This window comes from Aythya marila (assembly GCF_965140915.1).
Source record: "Aythya marila genome assembly, chromosome: 2".
Classification (NCBI taxonomy): Eukaryota; Metazoa; Chordata; class Aves; order Anseriformes; family Anatidae; genus Aythya; species Aythya marila.
This window is the reverse complement of record NC_139043.1, coordinates 11017831-11039950: the sequence shown is the minus strand read 5'-3', so window position 1 is coordinate 11039950 and position 22120 is coordinate 11017831. Positions and strand designations below refer to the sequence as shown.

General features: G+C 37.8%; 1 protein-coding gene across 5 annotated transcripts in view; it reads left to right on the top strand.

The window, feature by feature from the left end:
- DIP2C (disco interacting protein 2 homolog C) overlaps positions 1-22120 on the top strand; it is a 311140-nt gene that overhangs the window by 225253 nt on the left and 63767 nt on the right. For all 5 annotated transcript variants that reach the window (XM_082752327.1, XM_082752326.1, XM_082752324.1 and 2 more), the window contains 11 exons: positions 3676-3799; positions 4472-4581; positions 5910-6012; positions 6392-6456; positions 8292-8385; positions 8503-8622; positions 9426-9540; positions 13980-14119; positions 15684-15820; positions 18065-18273; positions 18473-18587. In XM_082752327.1, the coding sequence (XP_082608453.1) occupies positions 3676-3799; positions 4472-4581; positions 5910-6012; positions 6392-6456; positions 8292-8385; positions 8503-8622; positions 9426-9540; positions 13980-14119; positions 15684-15820; positions 18065-18273; positions 18473-18587 (1332 nt within the window). The remainder of the gene's footprint in view (positions 1-3675; positions 3800-4471; positions 4582-5909; positions 6013-6391; positions 6457-8291; positions 8386-8502; positions 8623-9425; positions 9541-13979; positions 14120-15683; positions 15821-18064; positions 18274-18472; positions 18588-22120) is intronic.

Below are 22120 nucleotides of genomic sequence, written 5' to 3'. Positions count from 1 at the left end.
TAGTGCTGGGGCTCAGCAGGTCAAGTTGGTGGTGGAACTTGATGATCTTGAAGGCCTTTTCCAACCTAGTGGATTCTGTGATTCATTTTTCAAGCTTACAAATTTTACCTAAGGCACTCACTGCTCTGGGTCTGTCATTCTGAGGCATGAGGAACAGCAAAGACCATCACATTTGCATACTTGAGTGTTTTAGGTAAGGTTGCAGTGTGTCTGTGAGATATTTCTCTGAGCTTGAGATGGTTTCAGATCTCCCACCATTTGGGTAGTTAGAAACGATTGCTTCTGCAGAGCAGCAGGTATCACTGGGGCACCTACATGGGGAGAGGAATGTTCACCCCTCTCCATCTCTATTCTCTGCAGTACTTGCTGCTTCTAAGTTGGGATGAAGCCACCAGGAGCAGGCAGGAGGCGGTGATAATTAGTTAGGAGGTGTGAGAATGACATTGGAAGTGGGAACGACTGACACAGACTAGCAGACCACCAGAAAGCTTCAGAGTGTTCATGCTGTGTGATCCTCAACTGGAGTTCCTGTAGCTATTGAGAACATCATCTATCGTTTACCTCTCCTGCAGCATCTTGAGTTACTTTTGTCTTGCAAGGCAGGATTTACTGGGGAAACCAAAGGCACATCACAGAAAACGAAAATCTGAAAACCACCCTGGCTATTGTCTATAACTGAGGATTTTTTTTTCCTTCTCTCCTGTGGTAGAGGTGCATCACGTAATTGTTTAACCAGTTTGTCCTTTCAAATGAAGGAAATAACTGTACAGAAAAAAACAATGGGTTGAAGGTTTTAACACAATTTGAAATGTGGTTGTCCTGACCTAAAATTAAGTCTGTTATAAGAGTCTATGATGTGTGGGTAGATTATGTTAGGTAATCTATACGCTATTCTTCAAGCTTGTGCGTGGTGTGCTGCAAATGAATGAATAATTTTTAAGTGGACGTGCTCCAAAAGAATTGGTGTGGCACCAAGTGGAAGCACAGTCATTATTCCTTGTGTTATCTAGAAATCCTGAACCGCTGATATAAATTTCCTTTTCCTGTTGTTTTGTTTTGCTATGAGAAGAGCTTGGCAGATCACTTCTTAAATGATGCATCCTCCATGGCTGTGATATGCTGATGCTCTAAGGTCCACAGTTTGTACTGGTTTATATGTGTCAGGTTTCTAAATAGAATTTATTGTTAGTTTCTTGCAAGGTCTTGCATTAAATGAGATCTAGTACTTGAAAGCATGCATTTTCTTGGTACAGTGGTGAAAGTTTGCTAGCAGTCTTTTATAGGGCATAAACTTAAAACAAGACTTTGACTTTAATTTAAAATGCAGAGTGATGTAGCTCCTGCATTTGATTGTGAAAGTTATGTTCAATTCTGTTTAAAGAAAATTGATAGTTAGTGGGAAATTGGGGGTAATGGAAGTATACATAGGATATTTTAAGAAACTGGTGTCCCTCTGTTGTATATGGCAGAGTAGCACATCTCAGGGGTTATGTCTTGCCCAAGAAGTGACGTTGTCTTCTGGAGCACTCCAGTCCTCATCTTCCTGCTGTTCCTTATGAGGTCCCATGAGGAAGACCCACTGCTCCCGCAGTGTCCAGGCACCCACACATCCCTCTGATAAGGCTACGGGAGTGCAGCCAGGTCTCATCCTCACATGGAATCACTATCTGATCAGGCTAAGTGCTTGTACTGAGAACAGTAATGCTTTTTTTTCTCTTTGTGGTGAAGGCACTGTGAGATCAACACATTTCCCAAAATGTTGTTGATGGATACCAGCCTTAGTCTCCATTGTTCAAAGGCTACTGCCCTTGTCTAGATTTTTATCGGAAAAGACAATGAACAGGCTTAACTCTAAAAAGCTTTCCTGAAAAAGTACCTTACTAATTTTTCCTGGTTTTCCATTCATTCTGGTAATACTGCAGAGAGCAAAAGCAGATGCAGTAATAATGGATTGAAGGGGTTACATAGCGTGGTTTTGATAGACCAGGTTATCGTCCCTCATTGTTTAGTCAGCTGTTGAAGTTCTGATAATTGGTGCTATATGCCTATTTTGAGCTGCTATGGAAAACAGATAAGCTTTTGTTTTTCCTCTGATTTCCTTGCTTCTCCACTTTAAATTGCTTTATTTGACTACAAAAAAAATTGCATTAAAAGTAGTCAGATAAGCTTTCAGGCTCATCATGCAGTTTTGCTTTGAATAAATCGATACATTAAGGCAACTGTTCTGTGTTTCTGGTTGCTCCCATGGTTAAGTATGCTTTATGGTTGATTTGAAAGATATTTTAATTTGATTTTTTAAGACTCAGTAGGCTATTTTCTCTAGACTCATAGTGGGAAGAAAGGGTTAGTTCTTCTGTGTGTATTTATGTCCAGGGCTTTTCTCTGCTGAAGAGCCTAATGGATAGATGTAAAGTTCATGAAAGAATCATGACAAGACACTATAAGTAAAGCCGACATACTGCTGTGGAAGCACAGCAGCTCTCAAGGAACAGCTACGGCCTAGACTTGCAAATCATTACATGACTTTTTAGCCTCAATACCCATTTCCTCTTGATGACAGTAAAATGTAGTGTGCTTTCTTTAATGGGCACTTGACTATCTGTAGTGCTCCTGAACTATGTGCACAACTACTCAATGAAATGCTTATTGACAAATCAGATTAGATCAGCATAAACAGTGATACTGTCGCCACTGTATGTCCACCATAACATCTCAAAAGTTGAAAGCATTCTCCAAGAGGGAGCATCTATAACCCATATTATTTCCTAGAATCATCACAGAACCACAGAATTGCAGAATGGTGGAGGCTAGAAGGGACATCGGGATGTCATCTTGTCCAACCCACCTGTTTAAGCAGGGACACCTGGAGGAGATTACCCACATGACTTTTGAATATCTTCAAAGATGGTGACTCCACCACCTCTCTGGGCAAACAGCTTTAGTGCTTAGGTAGCCTCACAGTGAAAAAGTGTTCCTTGCATCATCTTTGTGGCCCTTCATTGGATTCTCTCCAGTGTGTCCATGCCTCTCTTGTACTGGTGGGCCCAGAAATGCAAAGTACTCCAGGTGTAGCCTCATCAGTGCTGAGTAGAGAGGAAGGATAACTTACCTCAATCTACTGGTGATACATTGACTAATGCAGCTGAGAATACCGTTAAGCTTTCTTTGTCACAAGGACACGTTGATGACTTATACTCAACTTGGGATCCACCAGGACCCCCAGGTCCTTTGCAACAAATCTGCTTTTCCAGCTGGATGCCCACCCAGCACATACAGGTGCCTGGGCTTGTTCCTTCCTAAGTGCACAACTTTGCAGTTTTTACTAGTTTTAACAAGTTCCTACCAGCATGTCATGGTCCCTCAGAGTGGCAGCACAACCCTTGGGTGTATCAGCCACTCCTTCCAAGCTCTCATCATTTCTGAAGAGCTGAGAGAGCAGACACCAACTGATAACTTCAGTTCTCTGTATAATTTATGTTGTTACAGATGAGAAAATATCTAGGTTGTGGAATTCCTGTGTGATTTTACAAATCAATTTTGCTAATCAGTTAAGTTGCTTCAAGGAAAGAGGCTGCATTCCTCTCAAGATAATATGCCAAAGGATGAAAATATTTTTGTTGTGTGTAGTCACTTCTAACCAACATTATGTATTGCTTTTATTTTGATGTCTATCAGGATGCAGGAAGTCAACAAATAGGCTTTTTGCTTGGAAGCTGTGGAGTTACTGTGGCCTTGACTAGTGATGCATGCCATAAAGGACTGCCTAAGAGCCCCACAGGGGAGATACCACAGTTTAAAGGTAAGCTGACCCTTGGTTATGGTGGATTTCACACACATAATTTACCATGACACTAGTCGTAGTATTTGTTTACTTGTAGTGGGTAAGATTAAATGTTAGATTCAACTGAGGGGTCTCAAGAACCCTGACAGAACAGAGAACAGGTGCCTCAGGAGCTGTCAGGATGCTGTTGCCCCAGCTGTGTATTCATGGGTCACTGTTAGACATTGCTGCTCCCCATTTCCAGCTGCCAAAGGGTGCAATCTGCTTCACAGCCAGCTCAGCTGGGCTACTGAAGTTGTCTTCACTTGCAAACTATGTTAAGCCAACAGATTTTGGCCTTCAGATGATTCAGTCCTATAGCTAAGAGGTATAGGACTGAATACTAAGAGGAAAGAGGACGGTAACCTCTGATAGGAGTGTGGTAATGAACTATTTGGGTCAATAACAGCTCAAACTGCACAGCCATTTCTTCAGGGATTGGCTGAGAAGGCCTCACTACTTGATAGCTGTGTTCACAAGGTAGTTTTGGAAAATCTTTTTTCTCACGCTACGCTGAGGTTTAGAAGCAGCGATGTTTAGATAATGGTGACACAGGCATTTGGGAAAAAACTTTGGCAGAGAAGAATTTTGTCATGTCTTATCCGGCAGAAGCTCAACTAAGGCTTTCTTTTCTTTGTCACTGTATCTCAGGCTGGCCAAAGCTGCTGTGGTTTGTCACTGAGTCTAAACATCTCTCCAAGCCTCCTCGTGACTGGTTCCCACATATCAAGGATGCAAACAATGACACTGCTTACATTGAGGTGAGTTAATAAAGATGCATCTTCTCTTTGAATCATTGCATGTGGCACTTCTGGATTAGGTAAACATAATTATTCATTTGCTGCTCACAGAAGCAAAGAACATCCTGTTTTAGCTTATTAATAAGTAATATTTTCTAATAATTATACTGTATATTGATTTCAGAAAAAATAATGGAATGTTAAATTGTATTTTGGGGGTTTCTAACATTGATGGTTTTAAGTCATCTACATTGCTGCTGTAATACTACATTAAATTTGCCTTGACCAAACTAGGTCTCATTCACAGTGTGGGCTTGCCCACTAGCCTTGAGATGGATCGACAGCAAGTTTGACAATGAAGCTCCCGTTCTCATATCACAGCCTTTAGACCCTTTGAAAGAGAAAGAACTTCTTGTTCAAAAGCTTGTCTGTCACTTACTGCTTTGTGAGTCACACTACCCCCAAAAGACCAGCATCAGGAAGGGAAAATTAGCAATGCTGTTAGGTTTAATTTTTCTCTTTTATTATTTTTCCTTTTTTTTCCTCCCACTTCTATGTAGACACAAATGCCTTGAATTCAGTGATGGTAGTACTGAATTTAAATGATTATTCAAAGGGAAAAAGTTCAAGTGAATGGAGCAAAGATATTTCCTGTATTTGCACAGTCAGAACACTGGGCTAGAGAACAGAAATAACTCCATTTTCAATCTTGCTGATTATCTTCATCATGGAGAAAGATAAATGTTTAATTTACTTTAATTGCCACTGATAGTTTTCAAACTCTTGCATAAAATTGCAAAAATTACCATGATCATCAGCAGTGATCTCCTACCGCTTTTTTATTCTATTTTCTCATGACTCTCATATTCTTGCAGTCAAAGAGCTTGTGTCTTTCAGGGTGTATTCATACAGATTATCATAACAGCACCCAGCAGTGGTTCTACAATCAGCTCATCCCATGCCTTACATGACACAGAATGGAGAAGTTCAGATTTACTAGTTGACCTATAAAATCTAATGTGAACACTGAGCAGACTGAGATAGGTTATTCTCTGCTAAATCTAGCCAGCCCTTTAGTTGTTAACATGGTCAGCATTCTTAGAATTATTTTTTCCACAATGCCAGTATTTAAACAAGAGATGGATTTCTGTTATTGAGCCTGAGAAGCTTCAGCCAAGAAGGGACATCCCATCTTAAAAAAGCTTCCCAATCTTCTCAGTACTGCTGCCTTCTTAAAATCGTCATTGAACGTGTCCAGCATTCACCTACATAGGAAACACTGTAAACTATTAAATAACGGAAATAGGGCATCCATTGCATTTGGGCTTTCTCTGCTTGATTCTCTGTAGTACAAAACATGTAAAGATGGAAGTGTGCTTGGGGTGACTGTGACAAGGATTGCGCTGCTGACACACTGCCAAGCTCTGACCCAGGCATGTGGATACACAGAAGGTATGGAGTACACTTCCCTTGTTACATCCTTAAAATCAAGTGTGAATTTTTGTGTGAATTTATTTCTCACCTTGTGCTTCTGTCTTATGTTTTACATAGATCTGTGTTAAAAGCTTCTAGATTAAAAAATAGTGGTTTTTTTTTTCACCGATTTTCGAAAAAACACTTTTAAAATATCTTTCTAAGAGGTACCAAAGAGAAGACAAATAATGACCTAGCCAAAACAAATCCTGCACTGGAGACTTACTATGAAAGTTAAGCTTTGAGGTCATCAGTCATGTTACACTGAAGCTTACTCTATTTCCTTCCTTTGAGTGGGTTTGCCTTGAGTCAATGCCATGTTCTAAAACATAAACTCTGTTTTGTTTTTATTGGACAGCTGAAACAATTGTGAATGTATTAGATTTCAAGAAGGATGTTGGTTTATGGCATGGGATTCTTACGGTAAGTATGGTTTTTATTTTGTGTGAATATTTGAAAATAAACTAACCTAATATGCTTATTACTATCACAAACTGAGATGTCCTACAGTTTCTTCTAATATATTCTTTCTGCTTGGAAAGCAAAAAATGTATGACTTAAACCCACAATCCTCTGCTAGTGCTCTTCCCCTGAATGAGTACGGTGAAGATGTCAGAGTTTTTATTCCTCATATCAAGTACTCTGGAACCATTTGTACTACCTCATCCTGATCTTACAGGTGCACGTTTCTGAGATCAGACTTTGTAGGAGAAACAAATGAAAAGCATTACTACTTGCCTGTGGAAGAATATAGTCCAATGGCATAGCTATATGGCTACTGACTAGCTTCTCTATCAAAACTTCCACCACCAAGGGCTTTGGCTAACAGTAAAGCATTTCTGATACTTTAAGTTGCATAAATTGTCTCCTTGCTGTTTGATTGTCTTCGTCAATTGACATAGGAGACAATTTCTGCTTTAAAAACTGCTTCCAAAGGATCTGCTGCAGTTGATATAAGACAGAATGCTATTTGCTGATTAAGAACAGTGTCAAGTTTTGAAGGGTCACTGTTTGGGAGTCCCAGGATGTACAGGTCATACATGCTATGTTTCCCAGGGAGCTGATACACTTCTCCCATTCAATGTTAAACCGCGTCTAGCATCAGTAAAAACACTTCTAAAGAAGGAGCAGCCTATAAGCCTTAATGTCCATAAATATCTCATGGTAAAAAACTTTTATCGTTGATGTTGAAAGCCAGCATCTAATAGAGCTTTTTTATGCCTTCTTTTGCTATTAACCTTCCTATGAGGTTCATTTTTTTTCCTTGACTTGCTTGTAAGTATTTTTCCTGTACCTAAACTTATGGCAGACTAAATGGAGAACTATCATTTGTGGTTCTACAACCATTTGGACGACTAACCCAGTGGGACACTTACCTGTGTCAGGAACAATTTTCTTAAACCTAAACTTAAAAAACTTAAAACTTAAACCTAAATACACCATTTGTTATTTAACCCAAGCTGCTTTGTTGCTATCAGGAGATGCTTCTGAATGGTAACAGAAGCAATACAGCACCTCATTTGCAGGCTGTTTTGCTTAGTAGTAACCCATGAGAAATTGCTAAAGCAATTGACTGCCTGAAACTAGGAGATCTGTTTGCTGTCATTGGCTTCCCTCAGCTTCTTTTTTCTAAAAATCCTGCAACTTCTCATAACCTTGTTGAAAACACTTGAATTGACCTACCTGAAGCAGGATTATAAAAAAAAAAAAGTTAATTCTATAAAATAAATCAGTCCGTGCTTAACCTATGACTCCAGTTTCTCTTTCTATTCTCTTTTCAATATATATTTTTTTACCACTACCATTAGCCACTAGCATTTTTTCAGTCTTCATAGAGATGGACTTTTTTAGGCAGATATATTGAGAAAAGAGTCTTCGTATGTACTGAAGTGTAGCAGGCCTGGGGGTAATACTAACCTACGCAGCAAACATGCAGGCATTGTTCATCCAGCAGATGCACATCTTTTTTAACGCTTTCTGTTATTTTTCCATTTAAAGTGAATTGCTTAAGAAGAAAACCTGTGTGTTTTTTTTTTTTTCAGTAGTGCTTAAGTCTAAATCCATAATCATTAATTAAAACATTAGAAAATGGTGATTCCATTTCATCTTAATGTAGATACCTAAACAGGGATCAATAAATGCTAGCACTAACAATAAAACAAGCATAGAGAGACTATCATAGATACCCCTGTCCATAAAACAATAGAAATAATTCCCATTATTGTTGTATAAAACCCATTTATCTTATTTAATTTCAGAGTGTCATGAACATGATGCATGTTATAAGTATTCCATATTCCTTAATGAAAGTGAATCCACTGTCATGGATACAAAAAGTCTGTCAATACAAAGGTAAGGAACAAGACCATTTGAAAGTATGCTTGCAAGTCAAAATCAAAAGAACAAATTGTTGATACAGCTATATAGCTTTCACATGGTGCATTAGTAATCTTCCCATTCTTATTGCAGCAAAAGTTGCCTGTGTAAAATCTAGAGACATGCACTGGGCACTGGTGGCACATCGAGATCAAAGAGACATCAACCTTTCCTCTCTGCGTATGCTAATAGTGGCTGATGGTGCAAACCCATGTAAGTAATCCTTCTGCAGTCCAGCAGAGAATAAGCAGTGTTTGCTGTCTTGCATCTAAAGTTTCAATCTTCAACCATCTTAGCTAAAATATTTAACAAAGTATAAGGTTTGTCTACTGCAAACTATTTGATATTTATGGAAATGGTAATTAATTTTGGATTTTTAAATATATTTTTCTTTAGCTAATCCTGAAGCAAACTTGATATTTCACATAACGTAAGTTGCAGTAAATCCAGTTTTGTTTAACATGACAGCCATGTATAAAAAGTGAAGTAAATAGACTTAAGCTATAGAAAGGATGAGAACATTTCTTCTGAATGATGCAGAATGCAGATGCAGATTTCACATGCAGAATTAACTGAGAATTTTGGGGGAATGCTTACACTACTGTAGAGAACCACATCTGGATCACTTCATGACAATTAGTTTTCTAAATTGTTTCCCTGCCTTGTTTAAGATACCATGATACTAAAATGCTTTGAGTTTCTGAATTAAATCTTTAATATGCCTCATCCTAAAAAGGAAATCCACATTATAAATCTAGCATTAATGGCTTTTCTACATAAACATAGTGAAAGGACTTCATGCTCAAAAATTAATCTTTATATACTGTATGTGTATACAAATGTACACACATATATACATGTATAGTTGTATCAGGTATGACTTATTTCCTAGTGAGTCTTTCCTATTATTTCCCTCCTGAATACCCTATATATTCAATAGTAAGTTTTCAATTTGAATAGTGTCACTTCAGAAATCAGATTATTTTTCTCCTCTAATTTTTCTTTTCTTACCCCAGGGTCTATTTCTTCCTGTGATGCATTTCTCAATGTCTTCCAAAGTAAAGGTCTAAGACAGGAGGTCATTTGTCCCTGTGCGAGTTCACCGGAAGCTCTCACTGTGGCTATTCGAAGGTACTGTGCTACACTACTTAAAACAGACCCACTGTACGTTATATGTGGTAATTTAAAAAGAAATGCAAAATATATTCAAGCTTGAATCTCCCAACTTAGCTCCTGAATTACAATTTTTATTTTTTGTTGCGTCCAAAGCTGTCATACAAGAATTTGTAGAGTAATAAATTAACTTCCTAGTTAACACCTAAGTAAAGAGCACTTTACAACATAGTTCCCATTCCTGTAATTTCATCTGGTTTTAAATAGTCTGAAATGCAAAAGCTAATTCTATAAAAAGAAATGGAAAAATGTCACCATAAAATTAGGTAAAATGTTGGAATTTAAATGGAATTGCTATTAAGGAAAATCATGCTTTAAACTAGACAGTTTAAAAAGAAGTATGGTGTTCTGCAGGTTGCTTTTGGCTAACTGGTGCATTTTAACCATTTGTATACTCTCAGTAATCATCTGCAAATGCCCTTTGAGTATGTGGGATTTGTGCCTAGGAATAAAATTAATAAATTCTAATAAATTTATTAAGCCTTTATATACAGGAGTGTCCTTATGAAGCAATCATGAGTCTTGAGGTGTTGTAGCACATAGTAAATAGCATAACCTGTCTGTTTTGGCAGAATTTTCAGAAGCTATACCTTGAACAGTAGACACTTTGTTTTTAAGTTCAGATTTCTACAGCCACTGATTTTTTTTTTCACATGTTGAAACATGACTGTAATAGTATTAAGTAAAATACTTCCTGCTGAAAAGTTTAAAATACACTGTACAAGTAAAATTCAACTATATATTCAATTAGCTTTCCAGTAAAATATCACAGGGAGAAATACACAATGCAAATGCGGTTGTATTTCAGGCACTATGTTATTAAGTTAAAATGTCTGAAAGCTGACCATCAGTGACGTATCCTGTCCAGGTTAGTCTTCTTTCTGTAAACTGCATTACCTCGAAGAGTTCTTCATACCTTTGAGGCTCATTCACAGAATGATCCCAAGAAGTAAGCTGTTTTTCTCATGTGTGCTGTAGGCTGTGCAGACTTTCACTCCCTCTGACCTTCAAATTAACTGTTTCTGTGAAGTGCAGAGGGGAGGTGGATGGACAGCATACATTGTTCAGGCCGAACTCTGATTAATGGGAGAGAGTTTTAATTTCCTGTATTAGCTCTGGAAAATCTGCCCCAGCTCTCAGGTTTGAAGTGGGAGAATTTACTGCATCTCAGTGTGCAGTAACTGGCTTGCCCTTTCTAGACTTAAACTCTATGCTTATAACCATCTGAAGCACTAGAGATTCATTTTCAAATTAACTAGCATTGAGAGCTTACATAAAAAAATATTATTAGCACATAAAATAGCTGATAATTCAGAAAAAAAAAAAAAAAGCATCATTATCTTCAATGCCTCACTGTGTAATTACAGAGACGTTCTTATTGCAGCTAATGTTATTGAACATATATCTGCTTTTTTGAAGTCTGTGTAATGGTAGGGTAATACCAGCTGAACTTGGGAACTTTAGTATTTTTCATTTTATTCAAGCCATCCCCAGCAACAGTAAAGTAATTATCATACAAGTTCCAAAGAGTTACAGCTGAAATATATGTTAAAATGACTCCCTACAGAGCACAGATCCAGAGAACTCCCTGTTAATGCTCAGACTCTTTCAAAATGTAAGGTCTATTTTTACAGATCTTCCTGCAAGAAAGTGTAACAAAACTAGTTTTATGTTGAAATATTCTTATAGTTTAGAGAAAAGACAGTTAATATTAGACTAATGGGTAGTTTAACCTTAGAGGTGAATCCAAAGACCTAATATTTAAAGGAATGTCTCATGCAAATAATTCTTTATGGTATTTCCTTTTGGTTTACTGCATATGAGTCTGAACCCACTTATATAAGGGAGTGCAAAAGTTTAAGTACAGATCTGTTCCCATTTAAGCAAATGACAAAAAGTAGTGGTAGAGTAGATTGTATCTCTAAATGGTAACTGTTCTCAAAATGCTCTACAGCTCCTCAGCACAAACAAATCAGCTCTGAAGTAGATAAGCGTTGTCCCTATTGCATGGCTGAGGAAACTAAAGGGATGGCTTTGTCTGTTTTATGCTAAATTTAGTTAGCATATGAAGTAGGTGGAATTATACCTTTGTTTAGTTGCTCCCATCTTAATCAAAAATTTATTTTTATTTTTATCTAATAGGTAGTCTTATAGAATACCAAATTCATCATGGGAAATCTTGAATGTGTAAATAAAATTTTAAATGTTAACTTAAAAAAAAAAAGGAGAGAATTAGGTTAGAATGGGTTTGTTTGTATCTCATTTTCTTTCCAAGTGATTTCTCTCCTTGTGCTTGGCAGAGATACTTCTATTAGGTATGTACCCACGTGGATGTCAAGGGCAGGACAAAATAAGATCCGATATATTGCAGGATTGTGGCTCACAAGATGCTTCCTAAGAAGCTGCTTGGGTGCAGCTGTGCTGCCAGGCTGCCTAGGTCTCCACCTCACTCCTGCACCTTGTTCCTCTCCATTCCCTTTGGTGTCAGCTAACTTGTGGCCTCCTAGAGGAGACTCCAGCACAGTCACCTGGTGACTCTCTCAGAGATCCACCTCAGACTACCAGCATACCAGAAGTAGTATGAAATAACAGTTCTGAAATGCCTGTCCTGTGCTTCTTGTTAACCTGGGCAAAGCTGTTACCTTGACCAGGTAACCGCCATGTGCCGCTCTACTGAACAGGCCCCAAAACAATCCTAACTGGCCTCGTGCCTCCCATTTCTTTCCCTTGCACACCCTGTCTATGTAGCTGGTGTCTTTCAAAGCTGTGCCCACTCTTATTTTATTTTTTTTAGCAGTCTTTAGATGTAACAAGTAACTCAAGAAAATGTATATGAGGAAAGTACAGGTGGTCTCTTCTCTCAGAAGGCTGTGAGCAGCTGTGTTTGCCTGTAGGAGACCAGCACTCTCTTCATGTTTACGATGTTCTGAGCAATAAAATGTGTGTTTTGGGGAGCAAGGGTGAGAGGAAGCTGATCAATTAATGTGGCTGAAAGTTCCTTTTACATGATAGGAATGTTATTTATCACAGCTGCTTGTTTACTAGCGCCATTTGTTATGCTCTAATGCATTTTCTAGTGTGCCCACATCCTTCTATGTTGACAATGTCACTTGAGAATTATGCCTTGTAAAAAGTATTAATGGAAATTTATAATGCCGATCACTGCAAGGCTTACATGGCTTAGCATGGGCTAAGGCCCATCTAATATTTCAAGCACTGTACATGAGAAATGTCATATAAAAGGACATTATCTGTGAAGAAACGGTTGTATTAGGATGGACTAGTTAGGAAAAATGCACAATCTTGAAGTGAATATTGGCTGGTTTATGAATCTTGAAGACAGCTGGAATCTGGCTGCTCTACACAGATGCATTATCTATACCCAAATCAGCATCATGTTAGCCTCCAGTTTGGCATTTTAAAATGCAGGACAGTGTAAGAATCTTTCCAGACATGAAAAGTCTTGACATACTCTTCTGACTTAATAGCTTGTGTAGATCAACATTCGTTTGCTCAAGCCAGGCTCTATATATGTATAAATGTATTCACTGATACAGCATGGGGTTTTGTCTCAAAACAAGTTGACAGATTAGTGCTGATGCTAATAAAGAATATTGGGAGTGAATTTGAGCAAACTGAGGTGTTACAAAGTGGCTGCATGCACAACATTTTGACCATGACTGATGAAACTGTAATTTGTTTTAATTTTCATTGCGTAAGTTAAAATAGGAATAATTAAATTATATGCACTAAAATAGAAATGGTCGAGTCTGTGCAGCTTCTACAGATATTTGGCAGTGAATCTATTAAAACCTTGCTTCTTCTGGTCAGTAATTATAAGTGCTTAAATATTTTGAGTGGAAAATTTCATCTGTGATTTAAGCACAGGTAATAAAGATTTAATCTTGGTAATGTTACCAGCTTTTACTCTGACAGTTGAACTTGGTTTCCTAATTCTAGGTTGTCCCTAAGAAACATAAAGAGACTTTGTCAAGTTATTTACTAATCATTTCTGAATATTTAGAATGCAGTTTCCCTCCACATCATTTACACTCCCTTTCAGTATTTTTAAAATAAGGCAAAAGCCCTTTACTTAGGCAACCAAGCAATCTTTATAAATCTATCTGAAAATCAAATACAAGCTGTGTTATGTAAACGTTAAGTGTTACTTTCATCTCTGCAACACCATATATGTGGGTGACTACTGAATGGGAGAGTTGGCAGACATAATTACTCAGAAATGACTGAAAATGGGATTCTGTCAGATCTGCTAGGAAAAAAAAAAAAAAAGATGAAATTTTAAACTCTCAAATAGAGGGGTATTTGCAATATTAGTTCATTAAGTAAATGCTTACATCTGCCTGATAGTGCGGTGATGTTATAAACCATGGTTTCAGGCCAACAGATGACAGCAATCAGCCACCAGGCAGAGGAGTTCTGTCCATGCATGGTCTCACTTATGGAGTGATTCGAGTGGACTCTGAAGAAAAACTGTCTGTTTTGACTGTCCAGGACGTTGGCTTGGTCATGCCAGGAGGTAAGGATTGAAAGAAGTTCCTTTGAAACTTGCTATAAATCAATTAATCAATTTAATTCATTTTCTCTAGAAAGTCATAGAAAGTTTTAGGATTGGACTATGCATACTTGAAAAAATATTAGTCTAAAAGCATTACCTTACAAAACTTTATGGTTTGGAAACCAAGATTTCTTCTCTATATTTACTCGTGTCCCTCTTTACTTGCATTACTGGCATGCTTTAAACAACCCCACAACACATCAGAACATCAATTCTTTAACTGTGTATGGAAATTAAGAAAGTTGGAATATTTTGTCTGGAGCCTATAAGTCTGCCCCAAGTGAAACTCTGTGCTAAAAGTTTATATAACCTATGCTAAGGATCAACAATATTGTTATCTGCAGGCTTGCAGAATGTTTTTCCAAAAATACTGCACTATCACCCAGTCATCAGAAAGAGGAGACACGGCTGAACAGTTCATGTTGATAGATTCAGACTGAAGCCAGTGCTTCTAACGATGAAGATAAGATTTTTCATAAGAGCTATATTTTAAGTGATATGTTATGGAGACTAGAGAAGGGTAGTACTGTAGTTTTTCATAACAGAGTATTTGTTAGGCACCAAATACAACATAAATTATGCATCTTATAAAATTTCAGTTGAGCAACTTAAATAAAGGAAGATAAGATTGATTGTTGTCTAAGAGTGATCATATAAAATATTATTATAGATGTACCATCTTGCATGTCATACTATATTCTGATAGTTTTGAAGAAAGCATGCACTCCTGTTTGTCCTTGGAGTGAGAAAAAGGTCATTCAAGATTCTTTACACTTGTACTTCTAAGAGAAGCTGCTGATTCATTTCTGGTGTTCCTTGTTCATCATATCCTCGGGCCCCAACTGCAAAGTTTACACTTGCTGGACTCCTACTCCAGGAATTGAAACTGAAGCAGCATACCTGATTTTTATTCATATGGCGCACACACAAAATGTTTCTTTCTCAGATCAGTGCTTTCTAATCCCTCCTGTTTGGCTCCTACTGTCTCCACAGTCCTGTAAGACTGGTGAGAGGGAGTCTGAGCTCTGATAAATTCTTAGCAAAACAACTGTATTAGTCTGCTAGAATGTCTTGATCTTCCATATGGTGTTACTTGCTACATAGCGAGAGGTGGATTTCCTGCTTGCCTGCCTCTCTAGCAGTATAATTATTACCAAGAACACCATTAGGATATTTCATTTTGCTCTGACTGCAGCAGATCTGGTCTTCAGTAGGCAAAACTGGGAACACAGTAACCACAAAAATATTACAAATCAGCTGAGATTTTATGTACAAAAAGATTAGGTTTTGTTTTCAATTTAGAGACTTAGTTTTTGTACAGATCTTTACAATCTTTTTGTAAATATTATACATAATGTAAATAACATTTTTAATGTTGAGCACCTAAGGGTCTGAGAAACAGATTGTTGATTAGTGTCTACATGTAATTTATGTATGTCAATTCCACCATGGTATTTCTTCCAGAATTTGTATTATCCTATAGTTAGTTTTGTAATATTTTTAAAGTCCTTTGTTCTTCCCTTAGCTATAATGTGTTCAGTGAAGCCAGATGGAATTCCACAGCTCTGTAAAACAGATGAAATAGGAGAACTATGTGTATGTGCTATTGCAACGGGTACATCATATTACGGACTCTCGGGCATGACCAAAAATACTTTTGAGGTAAGCTGACAAAAAATGCTATGGAAAATGCTATGGAAAATACTTCCTTTTTAACTTTTGCAGGATACATTTCACAGAGAATATTGACAGTAACAGTTTTAGAATATCAGCAATAATCAGTGCTTTTGTGGCTTGGGACCTTAGGTACTTTAGCCAGGCAATCCTCAACGAAGCCCATTTCATTAAGTGCAATAACAGATCATTATGTGGGTTTAGTTCTGGCTCTGAAGAGCTTTTACTATAATTTTGAAAGAAGATACCAGTGGCTGAACCAGTCAGAGGGAAAGCAGGAAGAAAGAAAAAGTTCAAAAGGTGATCATGTACAAGTAAATGAACTGGCTACATGCAGAATTTGATTGTTACAAACAGTGGGAAAGCTACTGTGCATCTTTAAAAGCAGTTTCCAACATTTCCACAGCACAGCCAGCATTAAAGTCTTGCATTTATATATAAACCTGACAGACATAGTCTTCAAGAGCTATCTGAATAGCAAAGATACCTTTCCCGAGTTATCCTCCCCACCCTCACTTTTATTTGAATTGCCTTAGGTGAAAGCTTTTCTGCTTTGTGGAATTTGTTTTCCAGTATGTTTCAGCTTCAGTGTAGACTGCTGTATTGATAGCTCTGTTGTACCAGCTCACTTGTTATCATTAATTTCTGTTGAAGCCAGTATGAAATGGTGGACAAATCTGAGAAACACTGAAAATATTCAGCTGAGATTTTTGTTCAAGTTCTGATCCTTTTCTCTTTAAATATTTGAGGAAGAGCTAAGAAAAGTTCATTTACACTTCCCTTATCAAATATTCTTACCATATTTTATAGGCTACACATCATAGCTAATGCCTCCTACAAAATGGTTTCAGCTTTCATTATGCAGATCTTAATGTTGTAAACACTATACATTAAATAATTAATACAAGCTGGCAGATACATTTCTCCATAGTGCTACTGATGCCAGGAATCCTACTGTGATACTGTGATCTGAATTTTGTAGATCACTGATTACTGTGCTACTAAAAAAATTAGCAGTACCTATTGTGAAAGATAATCCCAGATTGACATATTTCAAGCTAGAAAGGTGCTTATGTTCAAATTGAAGTACTTGCTGTAATTGTAAAATCATTCATAATTTGTAACTGAATCTGCAGTTTAACAGCACGTTCAGAGTTATTCCTAATGGCAAATACATTGCCACTGAGTCAGCAGGATCATTCATTTTTAAAGTTAAGCATGTTCTTAAGAGCCCTCTTCATGAGGGACTCTCTTCTATTTTTGTGTGTTATTCATGCTGCTGGTAATAGAGTCAGAGTTTTGTGTTGCTGAGATGAATTATGGCTGAGGATGTATAAGCATTAAATCCATTCAATAGGAGTCACCCATGAGCATCTGGCAGCAGAATTTGACTTTTCTTTTTGAAAGGCACTATACAGTCATGGTCTTCCACTTGCCATTATATTAAATAACTTTCATTTAAGCTATTTCAGTTTAAGAGACAGTAGGAAAAGTGTGCTTGTGTCAGAATGTAATTCAAAGTCGTTCACGTGCCAGAAGGATAACACTGGGCTGAGTGGGGTAAGGGAAGCAGATTAAACTGACCTGAGTACAAATCTATCCTGTGGAAGTCATGTCTGCATCTGGTGTTCAAACATTTAGAGTCTTTGTGTAGGACTGTATTGTTAGTTTTAGACATACTACATAAGGCAGTAACACTTGTGAGCACTTAATTGAACAGAGATAAAAATATGGTCAGTTGCAAGAGTCATTAAGGTACAATGCCTTAAAATAGCTTTACTTCTAGCCTGTTTATTTCTCTATAGTATGATGAAATTGAACATGAGATACTGAAAAGAACCTGAACTGTAATGTTTACAATTTAATCACCAAAGTACCCTGTACATAGCAACCTGGATTATTTTAGCTCAGCAAAACATGAAGTTATTTCATTCAATACTGTTTATGCTGATTTTTTATTTTTCAGGTCAGAAATGATTTACAAAGCCATAGTTAGGGAAAATATGTTTGGTAAGCACAATGAGATTGATCTTGATGAACCTCAGGTACTGAAAATTATACACATAGCCTAGGACTTTCTCAGTGCTCCCTTTATGATCAGTGAAATAAAGAGCATCACCAGAGACCTGTTCACTTAATTCTAGAAGAGCCTTCTGAAAGGCCATCCTTGAAATATTTAGTAGTATCATCTCAGTGTACAGCATTGAAGACCTGTGTTTCTGTGTCCTACAGGTGTTTCCTATGACCAGTTCTGGTGGCCCTATCACTGAATATCCTTTTATAAGGACTGGACTCCTAGGCTTTATAGGACCAGGTGGACTCGTCTTTGTTATCGGCAAAATGGATGGTTTGATGGTTGTCAGTGGAAGAAGACATAACGCCGATGACATTGTAGCAACAGCACTGGCAGTGGAACCAATGAAATTTGTCTACAGGGGCAGGTTTGGACCTTTCTCTTTTTTTATACTTAAGTAGAAATCCTTATTTTGCTCATACCAGGGATAAGTGACCCAAAATGCTTTCAGAAGGCAGCATGAAAGTAATGAATAGCGAAATCATGGTTACAGACAGTTAACTTAGAAGACAGGATTATATTTTCACCTGTCGTGACACTAAATATTCTTTCCTTCTCTTCTATAGAATAGCAGTGTTTTCAGTGAGTGTGCTGCATGATGAAAGGATAGTTATTGTTGCTGAGCAAAGGCCAGATTCCACAGAGGAAGACAGTTTTCAATGGATGAGTAGAGTTCTTCAGGTAATGCTTTTTATGTACATTTAGAAGCTGTTTTTCCTGTTTTATATATATTTTTTATTAATCCTTTAGACCCCCTAAATAATCTGACATTTGTATTTGAGTATTTGTAAGTACAGTTCCAGTCACACTTCCACCTACCTAATGAGCACAAAATTAGCTTTTTCTGAGTAGGTCACCCGTATCCAGAGAGTGATCCCTTCCCTATCCAAAACACTGTAAGAAAACAGGGATGAAATGAGGCAAATAATAGTAAGAAGAGAGGAGCGTATGGTCATAAGCATACAGTCACTTGTTACTTCAAAGGGTAATGAATGAATGCATATACTGTTACTGTGAAATGTTACCAAAGTCTCTTACTAAACAGTTATTGGCACTGGCATAGAGTTGACCACATCAAAAGCAGATATACATAACTTAGTTAGATCTCTAGATTTCTTTTTAATCAATGGGAGAGAATTAGGTGTTTCTGGTGCACCATGGTGATACCTGAAGTAAACTGAATGAAACACAGCCTAAAAATACCTATTTCTCTCCACCAAAATAGAGGGAAGGGATTGATTAGCTCAGATGTAGGCATCTATGGTAAGGTTATCTGCATAGAGGATGCCTACTGCAAGGAATCCTATTCCAGCTGTCTTGTGGATCATGCAAGGCACACACCACCATGATGAAATCCACCTTGGTGGGTTTGTCTGGACGCTGACCAGAAGACAGAAGCCACTGTATGCTAAAAAATTCTTCCTACATGTAGCAGTCCTAGTTAAGACAAATAACATTACCATACTCAAAGGTTTTCCAGCGTGAATATCCACACAATAAAAGTCAGATACTTCAGATAGAAGTCATTTTCCATTGTCATGGCTCAGCCAATTCTCACTCAACAGTAATAGTTTAGCAGAGATGTAGTAAAATGAAGTCAGCCTGTTGGCACCTTTCTGTGGCCGGGCACCTGTTAACTTCCACTTCCCTTGCTTACCGTTCTTTCTGTCCTTCCTCAAGGTTCCTTCTCAAGTAAATATATTACAAATACCTTTTTAGCTTTACCCAAGAGCTAAAGAACTCCCACACAGTTCAGAGAAGGTATTTTTATTCATTATTGCCTTGTGCTGAGCAAGAAAGGGAATCTTTGCCATATCCTTAAAGAAACTGAACTAATAAGCTTTCATCCATCTCAAGACATATATGTATACTCTCTTGATTTAGAAGATAGCTACTTTTTATACAGCTAGAAGTATCTCATCTTCACAATTAACCTAAATTGTTATCAAGAAAAGATAGAACATCTAGCTTGTCCATCACACAGAAAACCTTTGAAGCACACAGTATAGGTTTGGGATTGTCCATGCTTTGAAAATATTTATCAAGAAACAAAGTCCTAAAAGAAAGATTGGAGTTCTGGACTTAGACTTCTCCTGTTTTTTCAGTGGAGCGTTTTTGTGATTTCCACAGAAATCATTCATACACCGTTATAGCCAGTGGAACTCAGTACTCAGACTCTGTGGGAGTCCTGTGTCAAGTTGCTCCTGCCAAAAGGCAATTCTTATTATTCTGACTATAAGCAAGTCACTGCAGTGTCTAGGAGTGGTAGGCCCTTTGTTAAAGTACACATATGTGTGGCTGCTTTCATCACCCGTGTATGAAGTCTGCAACTCTAGCACGTGTCACTATGTGAACAAAATGTTTCTGGTTCCACTTCAGCTGAGAGCCGAGGTGGAGAACAGAAGCCAGGATCTGCAGGATGCATTGAGCCTGCTTCCCAATCAGAGTTTTAATGACAGATGTCAGGAAGTGGTAACCAAGTGCATCTGAATCATCCACTAGTGAAGAGCAGCATAACAATATCACACTTGTGTCATGACTCTCACGGATACTCTTGATAACGAACTATAACAAATTGTTCCTCATTTCTTGTGATACTTGTGAGATTCCTCTGACTCCCTCCATGTGCTGCCCTCTGCCAGTCCTTCTGTGCACCGGCTTGCTGTGTCTCCACTTCTCTTCCCTGTATCTATTTTCAGGACTTCTTTGCAGTGGGTTATACCTTCTTCTAATTCTCCACAACCCTTCCAGCTCCTCAGCAAAAGGGCTGAAGGACAATAGAGCTGCTGTATGTACAAGACTATGTTGGGCTATATCTGTAGGTTTTAGCAGAGGCATGGCTGGGAGGGATTGTCAGGCTGGGTACAATGTCTGGAGAGTAGTGGAGTAGTAAGATATGTTAGTGACAGTGCAAGCAAAGGTCCCAGGTCCCCTGAGTTTAGTCAGATCAGTCTCAGATATTCATTCATCTCCCAAGGCTGCTTTAAACAGATCTGACCCTTCAGGCAGAGATATAGTTCCTGTTCCTGGCAGATAGGATGTTGGTTTTACCAGTGCCAGCACACTTGGCAGGACTTGACAAGACTAGGCAAAGCTAGGAGATCTGCTGCAGTCCCAGACAGTGTCTGCTAGAAGAATTTTATCCGAATAGGATGTTTTCTTATCTTGAACAGTGTAGGTCTGGACTCTGTGCAAGTTCTGGTTTTCTCAATGAAACAGACGATAAAGAGTTCAGGTACTCTGTTTACTGTCTAGATTAGGTCATTTTAAAAACCAAGACATCTCTTCAAGAGGTATAAATGCCAGTAGTATTAAAAGTTGACTTCTCTCAAAATGTTAAGGTTTAGTTCATCAGTGTTCATCCTTGTGAAGCAGTCATTCACCTGCTTCAGCAACATGCCGAATTCCAAAATGAGAAAGGTAACAATTTTGAATGGTCCATGGCATTTTATCCAGGCATTGTGCCACAGAGGTATCTATCAAAGAAGACAGTTTGGAAGTCACTCATAGCCCTCACAGCCCTTGTCCCACCAGAGTTGGGCATTGTTCTCCATTCACGTTTAGGAGCTACACTGTGATATGTTTCAACAAGAGTGGTTATTTACCGTCTAACAGTTTTTCTTCCAGCTGATGTCAGGTGAGGATCCCATGATTTATCACTACTTTTCAGAAACCTACAAATAACATTATCATTATGAGGTCTGACACTTCACATTTCTGCCAGAAACATGAGACATTGATTGTAGGCTGTCACGCATATCTAGCTATTGCTGGTCTTTAATGTAGGGTGTAAGAAGACCAGTGGTGAGGTCTTCTAGTAGTGCCATGAGATTTACCAGTACTTAAACTGCATGTTTGTGAAACAACTTACTGCTTTATTATTTTTTCTTACCAAATTTTACAATCAAATAAAGAAAAATGAAGCAAAGAGAAGTCAAAAGACAAATATTATTTAGAGTTTCTGTAGAAGTAATCAGTAATTTATTGATCTACACTTAAGTACGTAATTATAAATAATTTGTTTCTTGGAATATAGATTGTATCTTTGAAACAACAAATGTACGCATACACTTTTCTCATGGTTAAAAATTAAAATGCAAGTAAAGTAAATTATATTTCTAACATTTGACTTCTCATTAGAGATGCCATCTGTAATTTGTTTCTCAGTCTGCTTGGATGTCTTAAAGTTGTTTTTCTAACTCACTTACTACTAA